This window comes from Echeneis naucrates, chromosome 8 (genome assembly GCF_900963305.1).
Source record: "Echeneis naucrates chromosome 8, fEcheNa1.1, whole genome shotgun sequence".
Classification (NCBI taxonomy): Eukaryota; Metazoa; Chordata; class Actinopteri; order Carangiformes; family Echeneidae; genus Echeneis; species Echeneis naucrates.
Window position 1 is genome coordinate 6021127 of NC_042518.1, and position 24215 is coordinate 6045341.

The 24215-nt window shown below is 42.3% G+C and overlaps 2 protein-coding genes across 2 annotated transcripts; both read left to right on the forward strand.

Annotated features, from left to right (window-relative positions):
* The first annotated feature begins 1011 nt into the window (after nucleotides 1-1011).
* Nucleotides 1012-5869, forward strand: cnp (2'',3''-cyclic nucleotide 3'' phosphodiesterase). The gene is made up of 4 exons (XM_029509486.1): nucleotides 1012-1116; nucleotides 2578-4112; nucleotides 4222-4349; nucleotides 4468-5869. The coding sequence occupies exons 2-4, from the start codon at nucleotides 2615-2617 to the stop codon at nucleotides 4930-4932; spliced, it is 2091 nt and encodes a 696-aa protein (XP_029365346.1). The 5' UTR covers nucleotides 1012-1116; nucleotides 2578-2614; the 3' UTR covers nucleotides 4933-5869.
* Nucleotides 5870-7449: 1580 nt separating this feature from the next.
* Nucleotides 7450-23876, forward strand: aclya (ATP citrate lyase a). Its single transcript, XM_029507639.1, has 28 exons — nucleotides 7450-7611; nucleotides 10174-10349; nucleotides 11248-11370; nucleotides 12964-13026; nucleotides 13171-13361; nucleotides 15078-15157; nucleotides 15683-15813; nucleotides 16647-16765; nucleotides 17293-17429; nucleotides 17516-17577; nucleotides 17662-17779; nucleotides 17880-18034; nucleotides 18501-18594; nucleotides 19098-19239; nucleotides 19338-19506; nucleotides 19590-19694; nucleotides 19788-19984; nucleotides 20056-20137; nucleotides 20219-20329; nucleotides 20418-20545; nucleotides 20641-20734; nucleotides 20893-21047; nucleotides 21145-21295; nucleotides 21395-21538; nucleotides 21766-21879; nucleotides 21981-22063; nucleotides 22172-22248; nucleotides 22345-23876. Exons 2-28 carry the CDS (start codon nucleotides 10191-10193, stop codon nucleotides 22437-22439), a joined length of 3279 nt encoding a protein of 1092 aa, XP_029363499.1. The 5' UTR covers nucleotides 7450-7611; nucleotides 10174-10190; the 3' UTR covers nucleotides 22440-23876.
* Nucleotides 23877-24215: the final 339 nt, after the last annotated feature.

Here is a 24215-nt window from a genome sequence, read left to right on the forward strand (position 1 = left end):
AAACAGCAGACATGATTGTAGTGTTGGTTCATATGTGATAAAACTGTGAGGGTCATATAAAGACCAATGGTGTTTTGTTGCAGACAGTGGTGAGTTGTTGAATGCACACTGCTTTCTGATAAAAAATATTTCTCTGGGGAAGTACTTTAAAGCTCCAGAAATGAACTTCCTGCTTTATAATTTACTGAGGAAACTGCCCCTATTAAGAGTATTGCTCTGTAAACAGTGATCAGAATGAATCACTGTTCCAATACTGTAAAAAAATTGATTTGTGAGGCTGTGCTTTTTCAAAGTTTGAAGAAAAACCGAAATAGCTCGACAGGTAGAACATATGAGAGTTTTTTCATATCACTTCTTTGACCTTGGAGACATGGAGGTTCCCTGCACTGAGATCTACCTGTTGCAAGCTGCTTCCCTTTGCCTTAACTCTACTTGTCCAACCCTAAAGCATAACTGCTTCTGCAAGCTTTACACAAACACTGAGTGCATTGTTTGTGTGCAGGTCAGATACAGAGTAGCATCTGCTTTTTGATGGCACCAAATGTGATCATTTGGTTGTTTCTTCCCCGTGGCTCTCTGAGAAGAGTAGAGAATATGTTTCTTTTACAAATTTTCCTTGTGTGTAGCAGTCTCTGCTGTTTGTAATATATTTTTATAGACACCGGATACTTCTCTGATTTATCTCATGCAAAAGCAAATGAAAAAGAATATATGAAATATGAAATAAATTGTATGAGACATACACACTGTAGGTGTATTATTTTGATTTTGTAGCTAATAATTTTAATGCTCTATTCATGTTTCATCTACTGCTGACGTTTCTTAAAATGTATGAAACATTGTGAAGCATAGTGAAATGAAAATAAGAATAAAAAAAAACACGGGGCTTTCTTGCCATTTACTTTGTTAAAAAAAAAAATCCCTCCAGTCTCGTCCTTCCGGTTTCAGGGGCGTGACCGTGGCCCCGCCCAGTTGCGCGTTCCCGGGAGTTTCCGGTAGTTTTTTTTTTTTTTCCCTCTGCCTCTCCTTGAAGAGCGGAGCGGCGCCGCGCGGAGCCGAGGACTGCCTGGTCATTGTATCCGGAGAGAAACGCGTGGTCAGCGGCGGCACCCGCAGGTAAGCCGGCACCTCAGGAACACAAAAAGCCCTCCGCCTTTCCTTTGTTTGGTTGTTTGTTTGTTTTACGGATTGTGTTCAGATAAGTTGCTGGCGCAGACTTGTTTGCGCTTCTTTATCCCGCAGCCTGATGAGACGTGGCGGCGGAGCTGCCGCTGTTTTATCCCGTTTAACGGGCTGCAGGGCCAAATTGTTTTTGTCTGCTGCTGGCCGTCGGTGCACGCCACTCCCCACACGGCCACATTATGCATTTAGTCAAACATAACCACCGACCTCTGTCGATTTTTCTCTGTCTGAACAACCTTACAGCTCTCCTGTCAGTTTTTCACACATATAAAAAAAAAAAAAAAAAGAAATCTTTTTTTTTTCTTGGATAAGTTCATGTCTGATGTGAAGCGTTAAACTGGCACTAAACCAAGCCCAAAAATAATAATCCTGCCAATCAGTGCGCATTTACTGCTTTGTCAATAAGACTGAGTAAATTAATGCGAAAGTGTTTACTTCCTAATATAACATTTGGTTTCGTAAGTGGGGGTGGGGGGGTGCTGAGTTGTGTCCTTGTCCTTCCCCTTCTGTCTCATGACACGATGAGCTTTCACACATCTGCTAAATCAACATTTAGAGACAAATCTCGCACGCTGTCATGAGATAAAATCTTCCTGCCACACGGTGGAGGTCGCTGTATTAATGATGCGCCCATTTCCTTAACTACCCTTTGTCTGTTTGCTGGCGAGGTTGAGTCCAATTACTTATTTATTTATTTATTTTTTTAATATTTGTTTGGTTTTTGTTCGTTCGTTTGTTTGTTTTTTTTAAATGCCAGGTTTGCAGCCATGACTTTGCGTCTCCATATTTGGGGTGCTCTGCTTAGTTTCTTAACACAGAAATGGAAATGACAATTTGATTTAAGTTGTAGCAGTATATCATTGTCCCCCATCTGGCATACACAAGGACGCCCCCACTGAATGAAAATTAACATTAAAGCTGAACGTTGTTTCGGGGCTATTGGCTTGACTTGTATGCGCAGTGTGTCCACCTACTGCACCAAAAAAAAAAAAATAAATAAAAAAGCCTCCCTACATGGTTAAATTATGAAGTAACTTCCCATACAGGTATTGTGATACTACATTGTACTATCATTACTGTTTAGTAGTACATATAAAATAGTGCCAGTTAAAAAAATTTGCTTTAATATTATTTAGTTGGACTATTTATCTAATCCCAATTCAATGTAATTTATTTTTGAGGGAGATGATCATATGAGCTGCAAATGGAAATAACAGATGACATGTTCCAGCCTCAGCTGAAGGAACTTTTAATGTCTAATTTCATGGGTGTTGGTGTGATTAAGTAGTAAAAAATAAATTGCTATTCGAGGTGTAACATTTTTATGTTGATGACTTTGATTTCTGCCATCTTTGAGCTGATGGTCTCTCTTTTCTTTTAATCTTGTATTCAAAGTACATGGTGGTGTATAAAGGCGTACTCTAAGCCAGACATGGATACTGAAAAGAGTGGCGAGGTTTTAGATGCGTCAGAGACTCCACAGCAAGAGGAGAGTGTAATGGAAAAAGAGGTTGTGTCAAAATCGGAGGCACCAGTGGAATCCACCGAGTCTGAGAAGCCACCAGCTGCTGGTGAAGAGTCGGAGGGGCTGGCAGTAAATGGTCATGATCCTGAAGTCATAGAAGTGCATGAAACGGAAGAGTTGATTGTGGCAGTGGCTGAAGAGAAAAAAGAAACAGAGATTGATGCAAAATCGGAGACAGAGGCAGTTCCCAGTGCGGTGGCACCAGAACCAGATGAGTCATCTGAAAAGATCCCTGACCCGGTCGCAGCTTTAGACACAGAACCAGAAAACGGTCAGCCTGAACAACAGGCTGAGCCAGAGAAGGCCCCAGAACCTTTGCCCATGCAAACACCTCTGGCAGAGAGTGCCCCTGTATCAGAGCCAGAGAAATTGGCAGAATCGCTTCCTGAAGCTGAACGACCACAGCAAACATTACCTGAACCAGTCACACTGCAGAAACCAGTAGAAACACAACCACTCAGCCAAGAGGACAAAGTGTCAGAACAACTGGAGACTGCGGCCAAAGTACAGGCAACCATGGATACTGGGGCAGAAGTAGTCAAAAAGGAGGCGGAAAATGACGTCGCGGCTGAGCCTGCAAAGGAGGAGAGAGGGGAAAAACCAGTAGAGACGGTTTTGGAGGCAGGAGCTTCTTCTGAGAATCCAACCGAAGCTGCTTCAGCTGAAGGTGTGAAAAAGGAAGCTGAGCAAGAAAAACCAGTGGAGTCTGATTCTCAGAAGGGAGCTCAGGCAGCAGCAGAAGGTGAAGCTGTGAAGTCTGAGCAGAACGAGGCTGAGCCCGAAAAGGCAGAAGATGTAGTTCCTGCATCTGGCTCGCTGTCCTTTGCCCTGCTGGAACAAGAGCAGACCAAAGACGCCCTCCGCACCTCTCGCACCCTCATTGTCCTCAGAGGCCTTCCAGGAAGCGGTAAGAGTTTCTTGGCATGTGCCATCGCTGATGCCTACAAAGACCACTGCTCTGTGATCTCTGCTGATGACCATGGTGTAAAGCCAGAGAATCCAGAATCATCTGCAGATGGATACAAGGCTCTGGATGAGGCTGTGGTGAGTCACTGCAGTGGAGGAACAGCTTCCCCTGTGCTTGTAGTGGTGGATGACACCAACCACACCCAGGATCGGCTGGCCCGCCTTGGGGAGATTGCTGAGGCGCATCATTTTGTTGCCATCTTTCTGGAACCACATACAGAATGGAGCAGAGATCCAGCGCAGCTGTCCAAGAAGACCAAGCGAGGGCTGGAGGTGGCCCAGTTAGAGGCCATGAGAGTTCCACTGGAGGAGGTGTCCATTCCTCTTTTCTTTGGCTGGTTTCTGCTCTCCACTGTCCAGGAAAAGGTTAGGTGCACTTCAATGGACTTCCTTAAAACGCTGGACACCTTGGAGGCCTTCAAGAAACACATGATAGACTGTGAGTGATTTTTACAAGTTGTTTTTCTTCATTACACACGTAAGAAATATCACATGAATCTCAGCTTTGGTATGACTAAGATGCAACTGACCTTGCATTGTATTCACAGTCACTGGTAAAACAGAGAAAGAGGTGGATCTGGAGCAGTACTTCGAAGCCAAAGGATCCCTCCATTGCACTACAAAATTCTGTAACTATGGGAAAGCAGAGGGTGCTAAAGAGTATGCAATGAAGCCAGTAAGAAAATCTGTCATTTCATTGTTTCTTGCATTGTTCAGTAAGCATTCCTGAGTCACAACCAAATAGTTGTATTAAACTTAATCCTGTGTTTTCTTTTTATTTTCCTTCTCTGTAGGCTGTCAGAGATTTCTATGGCTCTACATCTGAGCTGTCACTGACTGCTCTCTTTGTCACTCCTCGCACTGTTGGTGCTCAAGTGTCCCTCACTGAGGAGCAGCTTCTGCTGTGGCCAGGCGATGCTGAAAAGGAGGCAGCGTCCATTGTCCCTGCAGCTGCCTCCCTGCCCGTGGGAAGCCGCGCCCATGTTACTCTCGGGTGCGCACAGGGTGTCGAACCAATGCAAACAGGCCTGGATCTGCTGGAAATCCTGGCCCTGAAGCAGGAAGGCCAGCAGGGGGAGACAGTTGAGGAGATGGAGCTCGGCCCGCTGACCTATTTCGGTGAAGGAAGGTGGCTGCTCTGCCTCAGAGAGCCCATCTGTGCTCCAGCCTGCTTCTCCAGCCGCTATAAACGCAAGGAGCTGGAGCCAACCAAAAAAGAACCGGAGAAGAAAAAGAAGCCAAAGTGCACCATACTGTAAATGGCAAACAAGAGGATGTGTGACCGGGATGACTGGTGAATTAAAACTTAGGCTTACTCTGTGTAAGGTTTGTGTGTTTGTGCAGTGTTTAGGGATTCAATAATAGCCGCCCTAAATCCACAAGCTGTGTGCCTTTACTGTTGATTTGCACCACAACCCAAGATGCCTTCAATCCAGTTAGGCTTGTTGTTGTCAACGTTCAGTATCTTGTTTCACATATCAATGCCAGAGTTGCAGTGCCTGGCTATTCGCTGAGGTGTTGCTAGCTGCAGTTTTAGATAGAATAGTGTCCTCCTACAGTTCCACAGCTACCTTTAAAATTAGATGTTCTGTACATGTCCGTGTTTCTCAATATTCAGATGTGAATGATAAACTAGGTACTCTCATTGCATGCATCCCAGGTTAACAGTAGCAAAATATTAACACATTTCTGACCTAACAGTAGCTCTGCCTCTTCAACATACTTGTCCGGTCGATCAGCTTCGTTTGAGTTCAAAAGATAAGCTGCCATTTCTGTCTGTGTGTGCAGTTTAGGAATGAATTCCTCCAAAAACATACGGGCCAAAGTTATCTCTTTGATTAAGTGTATTAGGGTGATGTCATTCATAGAGGTTCTTCCTTGTAAAATCTTTTGCACTGTGCATAATTTCAAAGGGGGGGAATTCTGATGAATTTGGCATTTGTTTCAGCAGCTTGCACTTAGTACTTATTATGCTGTGAAACTTAGTCCATGTTTTCAATCTTTTCTACTGCGCAAGACTGCAACATTGATCCCTTTTATCCTCTTTGAAGAGCACTTCATATATTGCATTTTGACTTGTATCCTCTGTGACTGTAATTTTTGAAGGTCAACTTCTACTTTGTGTAGCTCCTTTGAATCACTATTTTTGCACTTGTTTTGTACACTTAATAAAAAAGAACATGCTTTGCTCCTGGACTGCTGTTTGCTGTGTATTCAGTACTGTCAATTTGCTTTGGCAAACGATCTGTCTTTTATCAGGCAACAGTATATCTACACATGCTTATTTTCTCACAGTATTATCTTGTAGTTGACTACATTAACCGGCAGAGGGCTGTAATTGCCCACTGTGGTATTCTATTTTAAAGCTGATAGTCATGTTGCAGGGTACTTGCAGCTTTGTGATGTGTTTCTGATATCACTGACAGTTTTACACAGACTGTATAGTTCTCCTTGTCAGATGTCCCATCAGCTTGTCTGTGTGTAAAAATCTGGCACTGTACAAAGCCTGAAAGATTAAATCATGAAAGCTGACATTAAAACTTCCCCAGTCTGTTGGCTTTAATGGGGTAAGTGCTCGACTGTCTTCCCACCACAGTTCATCCAATCGTTGCCTCATGTGCCCCCCCCCCCCCCCTTTTTTTTTTTCTTTTTTTTTCTTTTTTTGCATTAACAAATCCTTCAAACATTGCATTTGCAACCTCATTTGCCTCATTCCACAACACATTTTGTTCCAAAGGGCTTTTCTCTAAAATGGGTTTCTGTGTTGCAAATTTTGAGAGGCAGTGAGACCATTGACCCTCCACCATCACCTCTCACTGTGTTTGTGTTGGCTATGCAGGATCCAGTGATTTCTTCATTGGCCCATCAACATCAGCAGCCGATAACTGCCCCGTTTCGTGGTTTGTGAGGGAGCAGAAGAAACAAATGAGGCATTCGTGTAACCCCTGGAATAATTTGTTTTAATTTGGTCCAATAATTTCGCACTCACTTAGTTGGAAACTCAAATTTATTAGATGGAAAATACTTGGGGAAGTTCTGTATGAGTGTAAGTGGTCACACCCGGTCATTAAGTCAAATTAACCATAATGCACTTGAAGAATCAGGTAAATCCTGCATTTAAAATATGATTGACATTTACAAAATCAAGTAACACTGCTCAACGCCATGGTGAATTTTATTTAGGTTTATATTATTATTATTATTATAGGTAATGAAATCATTTTGAAACTGAAATTTCCATTAAATGTTTACAATTGTATTAAAGCTGTCAAATACATTCAGCGGAGGAAAAAGCACCATATATGCCCCTGAACTGAAGTCACTGAAATGGAGTTGCATGAAAAGGAAAAACGTCTTTGCCACATTTCATTACATTTTGTTTGGAGAAATAAAGCAACGCAGAGTTGTTGCATGTTTGGGTGCTTGAATAAAGTAACGAAAACGTACATGAATTTGCGTTTTCATTTGTAGTTGTAAAAGCAAAAATAAGAATGCATTTACATATTTACCGATAATGTGAATAAATAATGAACTCCCTCACAGAATTATATTTCTAATATAAAAACCTTCAGCTACTCCTATTGTGTAATTTGTTTTATTTGCTCCTTTTTTTAAAAATTTTTATTATTATTTTTTTAACCAACACTCCCTGAACGCAGCAATAGAGCATGATGTGGATGTTAGCCAATCAGAGGACAGAAAGCTCGAGCCAAGCCTATCGGCAGATGATCGGTGGAGACAAAACTGCCAGGAAGCGTCTTTGACCGGCAGCAGCGTCTCCACAGGCGGCTTGAGTGGAGCTGCACAGCCGAGGAAGACACCCACGTCCAGCCCCGACACACTTCCACGACTGGCCGGGGTGAAAGAAAAGAAACTAAAAAAAAACTAAACTAAACTAAACTAAACTAACTAACTAAAACAAGCGCTGCAGCAAGAGAGTAAGTTGATGACCAGCTTTTAAAATCCGTGTTGTACTTTTGTCTGCTTCCTCTAACTCTGTTTTTGTTGAAGGATCAGAAGATAAAAACAAGTTGAACAGTCCCGTGTTAAACCTGTGTTACTGCCACATCAGAGACTGGACAACAGCTCAAATATTCATTGGAAATGTGAATAGGTGCATTGTTGTCTGATCGGTTTGTGAATGAATGAATGAATGAATGAATGAATGAATGAATGAACGAATGAACGAATGAACCAGTTGGTAAAATCTTTCCTCAGGGATGTGACTCAATGCTCCTGCAAAGCGAAGCATGTTTGTATCTGGTGAAAATCCAAGAAGTGAAAAGAACGGAGCCCCTAAAGTCCCAAAAGATGTTTTGTTTTGTTTTGTTTTGTTTTTTTTTTTATCTTGTGCACAGAAAGTTAATATTTTGTGGGAACAGGTTAACAATGATTTGAAGACCAGTTTATAGATTATCAGGTATGTTTGAAACATGGTGGCGTTCATTGCTTTACTTGAATAGTCTGTTTGTTTTTTTTTTTTTGGTGGGTGAGATGGTTGAAGATTACGGAGCCCCTAAAGTCCCAAAATATTTTTTTTCTCGTGCGCACAAATTATTATCTTGAAATATCAAAATATTAATAGATAGGGAAAAAAACACCTTTTGGGAATTTAGGGGCTCCTTAGAAAAGTGAACTTGCTTCTTTTTTGTTTGTTTTTTTTTTTTTTTTTTTTTGGCATTTTCTCTTACCTTGGTTTGGTGTACAGTCGATACTGCCTACTCTCTGGTCATCAATCATCTCCTTTTTTTGAAATGTACCTTTGTGTTATCTGGATCAATGGTACAGCTGTCGCGATATTTAATATCTCAGGTCAGCTGTACAGAGAAAGTTGATGATATATGTTCGAGGATGGGGCTCTGGATAAGCCATGAGCGGCTAGCTGTGGTGACTCAAGGACATCAATAATCAATAGTGAGAAAAGGCCCATGACACTCCCATTAATCTGTTTAAGAAATGGCAGCCTGGGCCAACATCAGGGCTTTCAGCTTAATGAAACAGAGAGCAGGTCCTCCATTCCTGCAAGGATGCTCATTCGGGGCTGCGAGAATTATAATCAGGAAAGGTCTCTTATGTTATCTTATCTCCTATTTTTTTTTTAAATGTACATTTGTGTTATCTGGATCAACGGTACAGCTGTCGTGGAGCAGCGATATTTAATATCTCAGGTCAGCTGTACAGGTCTCTTACGTTATATGCCACATTTCTCACCATTTGATGATTTGATGTTGACGCAGTTACATTTGCCTCATGAAACTGTTCTGCAGTACCTCCAGTCAAACTGTTGGTTGATCTGGTTATTAAACAATACAAATTTTTTCATAAAAAAAAAAAAAACAAACAAACAAACTAATCAAAATAATGAAAAATGCCCATTGGGGAAGTCCTTTGAGCTCAAACAGAGTAAAACCTAAAATATATTAATTAAGTAAATACAGGAGACCAGGAAAGACAGCAACTGGGTTATTTTATTTTTTTCCTGCAATAGAAAGATTGAAACAGTTAATCAGTAATAATAAGAGCTGTTGATCATGTTTACAAGTAGACTCATAGTTTAAACTCATTCATTCATGATCATTAAACAAATGTTGTGATTATTTGTATCCTCTGCACAGTCAAGGTAAAGAAAACAGCTGTCCTGTTGTGTGTGTGTGTGTGTGTGTGTGTGTGGTGTGTGTGTGTGTGTGTGTGTGTGTGTGTGTGTGTGTGTGTGTGTGTGTGTGTGTGTGTGTGTGTGTGTGTGTGTGTGTGTGTGTGTGTGTGTGTGTGTGTGTGTGTGTGTGTGTGTGTGTGTGTGTGTGTGTGTGTGTGTGTGTGTGTGTGTGTGTGTGTGTGTGTGTGGGGCCAAAGATTAAAGGTCACAGCTCTGCCCTGCTCCAGTAAGATCAAAGAATACCTGTACAGATTATTGAATTTCTTCTTTTAATCCATCGTTTTCCACCACTTAAGTTATAGAAATCTGTACACCTCAGGTGTTTTCCAGCTGTGTTAATAAATAGGTCACTTCAGGTCAAAGTAAAGTTGCTTGGCTGTGATGGCCTAGTGAATGGAGTTCAGCACTGCTGCTGTTGCCTCATTAGTATTTGATTGTTCTGGGGCCAAATATGCTTGCATTACCCTTTACACTGTAGGTCAAACAAACCAAGGCTGATGAGTGTTTGCCTCTCAGGCTTCACTGTCTGTGTCTTACTTCATTCAGTACGTGAGAAACATAAAAATTCTGATTGTGCAGATGTGACAGACGTCTGTGCTTTGATTTTATAGCATTCTCAATAATTCTGTAGAGTTAAATGTTGCAGAGCCGTCTCTCAATCATTTAGTGGCCAGACTCGTTCCTGACAGTTCTGACAGCAGGCGTCTCCTGTTAAATCCAAAAAGAAGCATCTCTTTTCTCTGTCCATCATTTAGGTCTGCTCTTCTGTATTCATTCATCCACATCATTAAATTGATTCATCTCACTGCTCATCTCCCTCCTCCCATCTCCCCATCCTCTTATCCAGTCAAGACTGAAAGAGTCATGTCGGCCAAAGCCATCTCTGAGCAGACAGGGAAGGAGTTCCTGTACAAATACATCTGCACGTCAGCGGCTGTGCAGAACCGATTCCGTTATGCCAACGTGACAGCAGAGACTGACTTTGAACGGCTGGCGCAAGAGCACCCATGGCTGCTCACAGAGGTAAGACCAAAGAGCAGTGGTGACCAAAATGTAAGTATGTGAAGTAAAATTTTCTTTACCAGAAAATTTACGAATCACGTCAGATTTGTAGCCAATGAATGTCCCAAGATGCAGGCTCCCTGTGGAAATGATCTCAACCTGCACAGACAATTACTCAGGCTGGAATTAAAGTGGTCTCTTGGTGCTTGTTGTCTAGTGTCATGGACAGCAAAGTGATCCAGAAGCTTCAACCTAACAAAAGAACAAAAAAAAAAAAAATGTTTACTCGGCCTCTCCACATGAAGGACAAGTTCAGCAGAGACGGGAATTTTTGGCTCCATTCTGTCCTTCTCAGATTTGTCTTAACAGTCATGTAATATCAGATAGATATGCAGTAATAGAAGCTAATTGAATCACTCTATGACTCATCTTGTCTCTCCGTCACTGAGGGTTTTAATCTGGAAGAAACGAGGATGATGCAGAGGACAGATTCACGGAGATATGTGCTGCCATAGAATTGATTAGGAAATTGCATTAACTTTCACCCTCAGCCTTCTGTCCCTTTGCTGACTGGCAAGCTCCCAGGTACTAATGGCTCCACTGTCATAACTCGTTCTTTTTTTCTGACTTGGAAGTGAAAGGAAATGGGCTTCATCGGTGGCAGCTGGATGTAATTCAGCGTTTGTGCCATCAGCGAGTCATTCGTGTGAGAGATTCCTACTTAAATAATGTGCAATGCATCTTTAAGGTGACACATGTTACCTGGCAACCTGTGATTTGTTGTGAAAATGAAGATAAGAAGAATGATCAACCATCACCCATTAAGTTGTATCAAATATGAGTTTGATCCCTTTCAGTCAACATGAAGTGGCGATGCCAGTTTATGTTATTTACAGACACCATTTTCTCTTCCTTCCAGAGGCTGGTGGTGAAGCCAGATCAGCTGATCAAGAGGCGAGGGAAACTGGGCCTGGTTGGTGTCAACCTGGATCTGAATGGCGTCAGAGAGTGGCTGAAGTCCCGCCTTATGAAAGAGACTACGGTATGTCATCCACCCTCTGCCTCTCCGTCTCTGCAATTTCGTAGTCAATTACCTGCAGCCATCCCTGAAGGGATGTGCTTTTCTCAGCAACCCTATGATCAATATTATCCCGGTGCTTTAGTCAGACCCTCCTCCTGCTGCCCTTTCCTTCACCCCCTGTTTTCTGCTTTGCACTGGTGCATTTGGTTTCTTTGTATAATTTTGCCTGATGCTTAAACATTCAGTGTTAGTCTGCAGGTTGTAAATCAGTCCAGCCAGCTGAGGTGAGTGCAGTTAGTGAATAAGCAGCCAAGTCATTTATCCAGGCGACATAGCCACAGCACAGAGGAGCCATCACTTTGCCACAAAGACGCTGCTCTGCCTCATAAACCATGAAGTAAGTTAGAGAGAGAGAGACAGACGCCTCATAAAGTACCGAAGAAGAGTGTATGTTTGTGTGTTGGTATGCTGCAGCGCTGAGGTTGTGTGGACGCGTCTCTTCAGATGAGACCAAACTGTCAACTGCTACTGGTGGCAATAAATAATGATAAATGAAGTCACTGCTGTATCGTAGACAGATGGGGCAGTATTTCAGCTTGTTGGATCTTCACTGTCCCTGAGAAATCAAAATTGATTTAGTCTGAGTTTAAGAAACTGCACAATTGTTACAACATATGACATTCAACGTCTGCCATAAATTTTACCTTGTGCAGCACATGTGTGCAAATGTTAAGCAGGGGAACACACTAAACTAAGATGGTCAACATTCAAACATTAAACTTGCTGAGATTGTTAGCTTTGTTATTTTGAGCATGTATCAGGATATTATTAGCATTTAGCTCAATGAATGTAGCCTCATTGTGCAGCTAGCATGGCAGTAATTGGTGAATGAAAGTAGCATAAATCTTCATACTAATACAACAGCTTGGTTTTGTTATATATGCTCTAATTATTGAAGAGTATGCCTCCTACATACAAGCTTTTTGCTTGACTGCTAATTACATTTAAGCACGTTCCTGTATATACAAGCCAGCAAGAAGTGTTAAGTGTAGCATGTTGCACACTGAAATTGCAAGCTTACAAGATGAGTGTCTTCCTCTTTTCTTCTCCGAGAAGCACACAGAGGTGACATTTATCTAAAAACCCGTTCTGTTCTTTTCGATAAGATATGTTATGTTTGTTTTTGCCCCCCCCCCCCACCCATCATAAGCCTCCTTTTTTCTTTTCACTCTTCAAAATGGAAACCCCGTCTCTCCCCCCCCCCCCCCCCCCCCCCCCCCCCCTTTTTTTTTTTTTTTTTTTTTTTTTTTCCAATTTTATTTCTTCGCTCTGTTCTCTCTGACTGGCTGCTGGTCCGCCTTTTAGCCCGTTGGCCTTTACAGAGGAATAATGACAGGCTCACCAAATGAGCTGTGGCTGTGTTCTTCAGGCTTTGTGGGCGTAATATATGCCGACATTTCCCTTCACCAAGACCTGTCTCCTTTTTTCTTTTTACACCACATGATGGTCGCCTTTGTTTTAACAGTCAAATTTTGTCTGAATGAATAAGGGGAATAGGATTAAGACTACAGAGCCTCTTTAGCATATATTAAAAATTATTTTGTTGGTCTTCAGGTGGGAAAAGCCAAGGGCATTCTCAAGAACTTCCTCATCGAGCCTTTTGTCCCCCACAAGCAGGTAAAACTCCTCAGACAACCCTCAGTTTCTATTTATACTGTTATCACTCATATTAAAACATACCTTAAATCTAAGATATTAAATGCCCCCTTAGGTGACATTTCTTCATCAATATCTTTGTCAACTCAATGTTTCATTGTTCAGGAGCAGGAGTTCTACGTCTGCATCTACGCCACACGGGATGGAGACTACGTGCTGTTTCACCACGAGGGAGGTGTGGATGTAGGAGATGTGGACGCCAAGGCAAATAAGTTGCTAATTGGTGTGGATGAGAAGATCAGCGAAGAATCTGTAAAAAAGGAGCTGCTGACTCATGCACCAAATGACAAGAAAGCGTAAGTTGGATAGCATTTAGAGTTTCAGGCAATGACGTGCAGCACTAAACTAATGGAGGACTAGATCATTAAATTATGTAATCCAGTCTAAATCTTAGTGTTCACCAGTTGCAAGGAGACGTGCTTATTTAACACTGCTCATTTTTTGGCTTTCGTGTCCGGTTTAGTTTGTGTTGTTGCATGTGGAGCCTGTGCAGTTGAACGAAGAGCTCAGTCATATTGTTCCACAACACACAGAGGTTTTATAAAAGGACACAGAAATACACATGATACATTGAAGTAGTTCTGCACTAAATTACTTCCAAGGAAAAAGTGCATTTTATTTATAGGAAATTCTTGACCACTGGTTGGAAAACAGAACCATAATTTAATCGACGTAAGAGAAAGTACGTGGCAGTATGCATTGGAGGGGGCAGGAGGAGCTGGGTGGGGGTTTCCATTAGACAAATGACAAACTCCTCCCTCTGCGTGACATAATTTCAACCAGCTTCCACCCCCAGCCACTTTTACACTGCAGGCATATTCACAGCACGTCCGCTTTATTTTGATGGGCACGGTACACTGGCCCACCCCCTCGAACCCCTCCAATCCATCTCCCCAGCAGTGCTCTTAGGATGGCAGATTTTGGCTGGACTCACTGTCTTGGCTGACATTGAAGAAGCCGCTCCAGGAATCATTCTGCCAGCCGCGACTCACCTCCTCACCCCGCACGCTCTCCCCCTCTCTCTCCCCTCACACTTCAGATTGAAAACAAGTGCAGCCCTTTTTTTTTTTTTTTTTTTCTGCCCTACCATCAGAATCAGACATGTTGGGAAGCTGAGTCACTCTGGGTTTGGGTCACAGTTTTCTCTGAGGAGCGTGAGTTCTGACCGGGGGCTGACACTGTTACACAAGGCTCTGAGCTGCCTCGACAACTGACAAGCAGGAGAGGAGAACAAAATACATAATACTCCTCCTCCTCCTTCCAGTAACAACCCAGACTACATTTCACTGCTGTGTTTTGACATGTGAAGGAGGAAGGAGGAAGTAAATTAGATTATTCTGTATCTGACAGCAGCATATCTGCAGATAATTTACAGGTACGTTGTTTACTGTCCAGCTTGGCCTTTATAATCCTTCTGTGATATTGCCTGTTGTTTGTCAGGGTTTAAATTATATATGCCTGTTTCCCTATTACATAGTCCATTTAAAAAGTAGCATATTGTGTTATGTACGTTTATAGATATACAATATCACTGGAAAAATAAAATGCCTAAGGCTTTAATTTTGGTGTCATTTCAGGGAAATAAACTCATTGAAATACATATCAACTTGAATGTTTAGTATTTTAGATGATTAAATGGGTATTTGTATATTCAGTTGCCAAGTAGTTTTCTCTTTCTAACCTATTTGGAGTTACTGTTATATTAATAGGTTAATATTTAGGATTTCACCTTAAGTTTGTTTTAAATAATGATAAATGTCAAGAAAAAAATATATGTTACAATTTCTCAGAAATGTGATGTCAGATGCTGGTTTTATGTGATCAGCAGGTCAAAATCCAAATAAAGTGATTTTGTTTTCTTAGAAGTATTATTAGAATCAATAAAGGTTTTTTCCTGAGTTGTGAGTCAAACAGCTAGTTTAAATCGGTGAGATGAAGCCTCAGTTTTTCTGTGATGTGATTATATTGTTTGACAACTAACCAGACTAAAATGTCACATATTGTCTCTGCAGGGTCCTGGCCAGCTTCATTGTAGGACTCTTTAACCTGTATGAAGAATTGTTCTTTACATACCTGGAGATCAACCCACTGGGTAAAGTTTTATTAATTTTTTTTTTTTTTTATTAAAAAACAAATCTACAGTAATATGACAAGCTCTGTGTTGTGATTGCATTTACACTCAACTCCAACACAAATTCATAAATATGTTATAACATCACTAAATTAGAAAGGGACATCAAAAAAGAAGTAAATTCTGCCATATTTTTAACACTAAGAGAGGAAAAGGGTAAATAATTCATGCACTTGCTGTTTGATGAAGGCCATGTGGTTTTATAATGTGTGTTTATAATGAATAATTGGGCATCAGTATATACCCTAAGGCAGCTGCTGTTGGTGTGCTGAGACTGACTCTCCCTGCTTTGATCTCATACCACCTCCTCCCAATCTTCCCTTCCTTTCCACCTCCTGCAGGGACAGCAGGATGTTTCAGGTCACCCGGACCTGATTATCAATTTTTCCTTTATCTGTCTGAAGCTCAGGTCTTGTGCTAATTTGGTGAATCTCAGTAGGTGGCTGTTTTTGTAAGATCCTTACATTTTTATTTGCACCCCCTCAGTGGTCACAAAAGATGGGGTTTACGTGCTGGACATGGCAGCCAAGATTGATGCCACAGCTGACTACATCTGCAAGGCCAAGTGGGGTGATGTGGAGTTCCCGCCTCCGTTTGGCAGGGAGGCCTATCCTGAGGTGATGGGGGACTATCTCTGCACCAAAATTGAGCCAGTCAGCATTACAGAGCTGGTTTTGTCATCCAGTCAGCGGGGGGCATCTGCTAAATGAAGCATTGTTTTTTATTTGGGCTAGAATGTAAAACTAGCCAAATAAATGAATTTATAAGCAACTAAAGAATTTTTTTCCAATTTAAAAATTTGATTCTCATTAAAAGGTACAATAGAAAATGTATGTTGCAGTTCATACTGCCCCAGCTGCTCCATGTAGACTTCAACACACAACTGTTAAACAGCCTTTCCGAGTCATTGTCATAAGGTTGTCTGAGCGGAGAGCTGTAGACTGTCACCTTCCATTGAAACAGTTGTGTATTAACTTAGAAATAACGCCATAATAATCATAGAATGAAAAATCCAGTTTTGATGTGCAAAGGTTATCTATTTTTGGCTGATGTGTGCAGTTGGAGACAGAATGTCTGCACCAGACGGGGTGGTCTAATTGGGCTGCTGTGAGTCGTGAGTCTTGAGTCTGGAGGGAGGGGCAAATGGCGGGTGTCCTTTGATTGGAACACTGTTTATTCCCAGCCACCAGCTGTGGCCAAGACAGTCATAAACAACCACTGATGTACCAATTGTTATAAATATCCAATATTCCCAATAACTGACTCTTTAAAATCAATCCAAGCACATGTAATGAATTATAACCAAATGAAGTGGTGCTTGTAAAGGCACTGCTCTGATTAAGTCAGCAATTGCCTGCCCCCTCCCTCTCTTACATCTTGAGCAGCCATATGACCATCCTCTAGCCTCTTCGTTGACCTTTTCTTTGATTTATTTATTCACTTTTTGCAGGAGGCTTACATCGCCGACCTGGACGCCAAGAGTGGCTCCAGCCTTAAACTCACTCTGCTCAACCCCCGAGGAAGGATCTGGACCATGGTGGCAGGAGGTGGAGCATCAGTAGTGTTCAGGTATCCCACCACAGTGCAAGACTCAACTCCATACATCGTCCTGCATAAACAAGACTCCATTAACCACATATGAAATAATTCAATTGAACCCTTTACTTAGATGCTTAAGTTATCCCCTGACTTTATCCTTATTATATCGATTTCACTGCACATAATTGGTTTAAGCATTAGAGGAGTATGCCAGGGATGCAATAGTGAGACTGATGGTGCAGCAACTCAGACTCTGCCTCTTCAGCTTCCAGCTAAATTGGATTCCTTAAATACTGTTGTTTTCAGTAGGAGTCAGGACTAATGAGCTCTGCCGTCTGTTGAGGGTGTAAAGCGTGACAGGCAGTGATGTCAGCCACGACTAATTATTCCCTCTGTGCACAAGTTGTTGTGTCTGTTTACAGTGCCATGCCAATTCAGAAAATATGGATGGAGTGCATTTAGTCTCATGTGTGTTAAGGAGTTTGCAAAGGAGACAAATACCTGCTGTCAGTTTCATTCTTTCCTCTGTATGTGTTACTGATGTAAACCTCTCTTAGTGACACAATCTGTGACCTGGGTGGTGTCAACGAGCTGGCCAATTACGGGGAGTATTCGGGAGCACCAAGCGAACAGCAGACATATGACTACGCCAAGACCATCCTGTCGCTGATGACCAGAGAGAAGCACGTTGATGGTAGGAAAACAGATTTCTGCAGCCACTGAGCGAAGGTCCCCTCGCCAAAAAATATTGTGTTGATTATATATATATTTCCTTTCCAGGAAAGGTCTTGATTATTGGGGGAAGCATTGCAAACTTCACCAATGTTGCAGCAACTTGTAAGGTACAGTAGAAGATGTTTTTTCTCTGTTTTCATATCCTGATATTGCTCCCGGTGGCATGCTAAGTATGTCTGTGTGTTTGCTAGGGGATTGTCAGAGCCATCAGAGACTATCAAGTACCACTCAAGGAGCATGAGGTCACCATTTTTGTCCGCCGTGGCGGCCCCAATTACCAGGAAGGTCTCAGAGTGATGCGAGAAGCTGGTATGTGATGCATTCTTCCCTTTTGAGTTTTTTTTTTTTTTAAATCTGTGAGCACCTGCAAGTTTTCATGCACCACATTTGTTTTACCTCCTCTCCTCAGGCAAGACCACTGGGATCCCCATCCATGTCTTTGGCACAGAAACTCACATGACAGCCATCGTTGGTATGGCACTGGGCCTCAGGCCAATCCCAAACCAGCCCCCTGTTGCTGCCCACACTGCCAACTTCCTGCTCAACTCCAGTGGCAGCACATTGGTATGACACATAATGGCTCCATGGAGACAAATAGCCTGTCACAATGTCCTGTCGGCTCGCTGTGCAAGGATGATGATTAAACTCACCAGTAGTGTGGTGCAGTTTAGTAGCAGAGTGAGCAGGAGACTTGCATGTCACAATCTCTGTCAGCACTGTCGTGTCCTTTTTAGTGAACCAGATTATCAAAAGCCCACTGGCTCTTTTGTGTGAGAGCATTGGACGGCACTGTTGACTGCTCTTATTCAAATAGTCGTTAGGTACAGTTGCCCACTGCAGCTGCCTCAAGGGATCCATTAAGACTGTGCAGAATTTCAACAAAGTGTGTGTGTGTGTGTGTGTGTGTGTGTGTGCCTCCACATGTTCACATGTGCATTTCTTTGGCCGTTTACTTCAACTGAAAAAGTGGAAATGTTAGTGTAAATAAAATAAAAACCATTGTCATTGTATTTTGTTTTGTTATTTTCAGACACCAGTTTCCAGCAGGACCGGCTCTTTCTCTGAAAACAAAGTCAGACTAGAGGGCTCACCGGCCAAGAAGGCCAAATCTGGCGCTCCCGTTGGTTAGAAAACACACACACGCTCGCACAGACACACACACACACACACCCCACAGTACTGGGATAACTCCTGAGGACTTCATGTATTTTCATTTATGGCTCCTCTGCTAGACAGTATTACACGTAAAGAGGCCTTGTGATCATGCTTGGTTGGATTCTAGGTGTTGTGTTAGAGCTCCCTCTCTGGGAGGGATGCTGCAATACAGTCTCATACCTTAACCTCTTGAGGCCTGTGCTTTTTATTTGCTATGAAAGTTGATGGGAATTGTTGGGCATCTTGAGTGTACACTGATCATTGAAATTTGGTTTTGTGACCACAAAATGACAAAACATCCACAACTGAGGTGAAATGTTCTATGTTAAGTTACATTAAATATAAGTATAATGGCACAGAGAGCCCAAATTGTCATGTCCTCATATGAGGATGCAGGGTATCAGACCCCAAAGAGCACATCCATTTTTGTTACCCTATCTTCAGTTTCTTTCTTTAATTCCTCTCCTTGTAGCCAAGGCAAATACCCTCTTCAGCAAACATACCAGGTCCTTAGTTTGGGGCATGCAGACCCGGGCTGTACAGGGCATGCTGGACTTTGACTATGTCTGCTCCAGGGATCAGCCATCTGTCGCAGCTATGGTCTACCCATTCACGTGAGCATTTGTCCAGTGTTTGTTAACATTTGTTTGATGTAAGTATTACAGCTGTTTGCTGTACATTAAAATATACTTTCTGCATGGCTGCCCTCCAGGGGAGACCATAAGCAGAAGTTCTACTTGGGCCATAAAGAGATCCTCATCCCTGTGTATAAGAACCTGAGTGATGCCATAAAAAAGCACCCAGATGTTGATGTGCTCATCAGTTTCGCCTCTTTGCGTTCAGCCTTTGATAGCACCATGGAGACCATGCAGTACCCGCAGGTAAACGCCCTCCTGTACCATTGGGTAGCTTTAAATTTAAAGCAACGTTCAGAGTTTTACCCTCTCTCTTCACTTGCTTTCAGATTCACACAATTGCTATTATTGCTGAGGGCATCCCTGAAGCCCACACCAGGAAGCTAATCAAGGCAGCAGATCAGAAGGGTGTCACAATCATTGGACCAGCAACTGTTAGGCTTGCTTTTCTTTTCACAAGATGACTCAGAATTTACCTTAGTTTCCTCTCCTTCCTGAAAATGGTTGCCTTTTAAATTTTCTTCCAGGTTGGAGGAATCAAGCCAGGCTGTTTGAAAATAGGAAACACAGGGGGCATGCTGGATAACATCCTTGCGTCCAAGCTCTATCGCCCAGGCAGCGTGGCTTATGTGTCCCGCTCAGGTGGCATGTCCAATGAACTCAACAACATCATCGCTCATACCACTGATGGTGTTTTTGAAGGGGTGGCCATTGGTGGGGACAGGTATGTGACGGCTTTTCACCCCCAAGATGTGGCTGTGTGTACCTGGTCTATAATTGTGGCCTCTTCTGCAGGTACCCCGGCTCTGTGTTTATTGACCATGTGCTGCGCTACCAAGACACTCCTGAAGTGAAAATGATTGTCGTACTTGGAGAGGTGATGAATAAATCTACAGATGCCACTGCCTGCAGCCTTAAAAACTTTGCTATAATAAGTGTCTGTTTCTGTCTATTTCAGATCGGAGGCACAGAAGAGTACAAGATCGGCCAGGCCATAAAACAGGGCAGGATCACCAAGCCGGTGGTATGCTGGTGTATTGGCACCTGTGCCACCATGTTCTCCTCAGAGGTGAGAGGGCAGTCTGCTGCATTATGAGAGATTTAAAGGAATATGTGACATTTCTGACCATGTTGCACCTTTTCCCTCCCACCCTCAGGTTCAGTTTGGCCATGCAGGAGCCTGTGCCAACCAGGCCTCTGAGACAGCAGTGGCTAAAAACAAGGCCCTTAAGGAAGCTGGTGCCTTCGTCCCGAAGAGCTTTGATGAGCTGGACAGCGTGATCAAGTCTGTGCATTTTGCGGTTACTACTTCATTTCATCGTGCCTTTTGTAAATATTTGTTTGGATTTTATTTATTACTGTCCTTTTTCATCCTTGCAGATCCGTTTATGATGACCTTGTTGCTAAAGGCGTTATCCAGCCAGCTGAAGAGGTGCCTCCCCCCACCGTGCCAATGGATTACTCCTGGGCACGAGTGAGTATGCCAATTCATTTGTGCTTTTAAAACAGAAGACAAATTTTATAGTCACAATTGAAATCCCAAACATTTGACTAAATTACATTGTTTAAAAATGCAACAGGTGGATAAATTATGATGCCTCATTTTCCTCCTTGCCTTTGTTTGCCCTGCAGGAGCTCGGACTGATCCGTAAGCCAGCCTCTTTCATGACCAGCATCTGTGACGAGAGGGGTCAGGAGCTCCTCTATGCCGGCATGCCCATCACTGAGGTCTTCAAGTCAGAGATAGGCCTGGGGGGAACTCTGGGACTACTCTGGTTCCAGAGGAGGTCAGCATCTGATGCCGGCTGTCATGCTTAAAAAAAAAGTCTTGAGAAATCCTTCAACCCCAAATATTTACGTTTCCTTTCTCCACTTTATTTGCAGACTGCCGAGGTATGCATGCCAGTTCATTGAGATGTGTCTGATGGTGACTGCTGATCACGGCCCTGCTGTTTCTGGGGCCCATAACACTATTGTGTGTGCCCGAGCTGGCAAAGATCTCATCTCCAGCCTCACCTCCGGTCTCCTCACCATTGTAAGATCCTGCTTTCTGTGGGGCATATCCACTATTTACCTGCCTGCAAAAATCAACAGAGAATGTACATGTTTCTACTTTCTTGCCTTCTCTCCTCAGGGTGACCGCTTTGGGGGGGCTCTGGACGCTGCAGCAAAGCAGTTCAGCAGTGCGTTTGACAGTGGTATGCTGCCTATGGAGTTTGTCAACAAGATGAAGAAGGATGGCAAGCTGATCATGGGCATTGGGCACAGAGTCAAGTCGGTGAGTACCCCAGCTGCTGAGCACATTGACATCCAGCTTGGACAGCAAAACAATAGATTTACATGTTTGTGTAGTTTTTCGCAACTACTTTATTGAGCAGTACAAGGAGTGCACGGAATGAGCATTGGAGACATGTATAAAACTGATATGCATGGAGAAATTTGGGGTTAGTTCTTGACAAATGAAAATTAGGTGGAAGATTTCACTGGATTTCACTGCTCCCTCAGATTAACAATCCCGACATGAGAGTTCAGATATTGAAGGACTTTGTGAAGCAGCACTTCCCCTCCACGCAGCTGCTGGACTACGCTCTAGATGTGGAGAAGATCACCACATCCAAAGTGAGACTCATTTTATTATCTCGTCACTAAATAATGGCAGAGTATTTTTGAAGCGGATGATCATCCTTTTTATTTACCTTGCTGTGTCTTTGTGGTGTTAGAAACCCAACTTGATATTGAATGTGGATGGTTTTATTGGTGTGGCGTTTGTGGACTTGCTCAGGACTTGTGGTGGTTTTACAAGGTAAGACGATATACACTGCTTTTCTTGACAAGGGTTGATGAAGTTTGATATTCTGCTGTGGAAGAAATTCAAAAACTCTTTTCCTTCTGGTTTACCACACCACCACAGGGATGAAGCTGATGAATTTGTGGAGATCGGCGCTCTGAATGGCATCTTTGTTCTCGGACGCAGCATGGGATTCATTGGTGAGTCATTGCTCAGTCTGTACAGACGCAACGCTCTGGCAATGTATGAAAGATTGCACAAGTTTATTTTGTATGTAATTCCATCCATCTCCCTAGGACACTACCTGGACCAGAAGAGGCTGAAGCAGGGTCTGTATCGCCACCCATGGGATGACATCTCCTATGTGCTTCCCGAACACATGTCCATGTAATCAAACGGTGCCAGCCACCAGTCTCTTCAGCCCCCACCCTCGGCTGTCAATCCTCCAGCCCACTCTGTGTTCTATCACCTTGAAACAATGTCATAATCTAAGATGTTACGACTAATATAGCTGTAAATTACAAATATTAAAAAGAAGAACTTAATGTTTTTAGTTGTGGAAACCTGTTAGTGCTGCAGTCATGTAAATAATAGCACTGTCTACTAAAATGGGAAGTTCCAGTCACACAAAGTCAGGGTCTGTTTGTCAAGGAGAGTTAATGATGAATCAGGTGGGAGGTATTGATTAGCACACTGTTGACCACCGCCGCTACAACAGTGAAGTACTATCATTTACACTCAAATTGTCGTATTAGCCTTGCATGTGTGTCTGTAACAGACGAGTGTGTCTCCGTGCAGCTCTCTTCACTGTGCCACTTCAAAATCATGAGCTTGCTGCAGGGAATAAGCACATCATGCAGTCATGGCCATAATATATGAATATACTGTAGATCACAGCTAAATATATATATATAACATCTATACATAGATGTTAAATAGTAAAAATGAAATGTTATCATTTTTCCTAATGTCTTTGACAACAGGGAAACAGCAGAAGCTTACTGTGTTGAATGGGACCACCTAATGAGTCATTCTTGGCAGATATTGCTATTTGCTGTCTGCAGGAAATGCTTTCTCTCAACTGGTGCATAATTTCGGAGTTTCCCCTACTAGATTTTAAATAGAAATGGAGAAAGGACATTAAATATGCTATATTAATGTTTTTTGTTTTACTCTTTTTCTTGCTATTCAGTGGATTGGTGCACTTTGCCTAAGCTCCAAAAGGCAGTCCATTCTAATGCCAACGTTCCAGTACCTTTTAAAGTCGACTCTATCTTGATGCTGCCAACATAAATGCACTAATCCTGTTCCGATAAGCTTATTTGTTAAAATATTTTTGTGACTGCACTGCAAGGTTGTAGTTAAATCTCATACATTTTCAAGGAGCAATAGGCTTGGTCTTGTTCCGCCCTATTAAGTCATTCCATATCCAGTGTTCAACACCGCCCATCAATTATGCTCTGACTTGTTGCCAAAACCACGTAAGATGGGACAGCCACAGTCAACATTCAAGTCTTAGTTTAGCGAATTAAATACTATTTCCTGGTCATTATGTTTACATACACTTGTTTGACTATATGCTCATTTCACTGTAAGTTCAGGACAAATATCTCTTCTGGAACCTTTGTTGAAATTAAATGTTATATATCCTCCCCCGATTCATGTGGTCCAAAGGAAAGTAGGCCGGAACCATCAGCATTATCACTGTCATCTTTTGTGCACTCTGTGGACGACCATGCCACAAAGTTCTTTGTTTATAACCTTGTGAACTGGATGTGCCTCTGTACTGATTTTATTGTACGTTGACGTCTGTGTAATAGAAAAAAAATAAAAAATAAAGTAATTCAAGTAATGTAAATATGTCTGACGTTGTGTACAGTACAGTGCCTTTTAAAAACATTTCTACTTAATATCTTTTCAAATCCTATGACAAATAGTAACAGAATGAGCCTTCTTGGCTAGTGTTGGACTACTTCCTAGATTTAAAGATTTAAGGTTGAAATTATTTAACTCATCTGAACCTTACAGAAAAATTGCTCTGAATGTTTTTGTGTTGTACAAAGTCTTAAAACTGTAGAATCGCAGCTGCACAGATCTTAATTTCGTAACTGTCTGGCTATTGTCTGTTATTAATGGCCTGATAAATCCTTTAATTCACCAAGGTGTG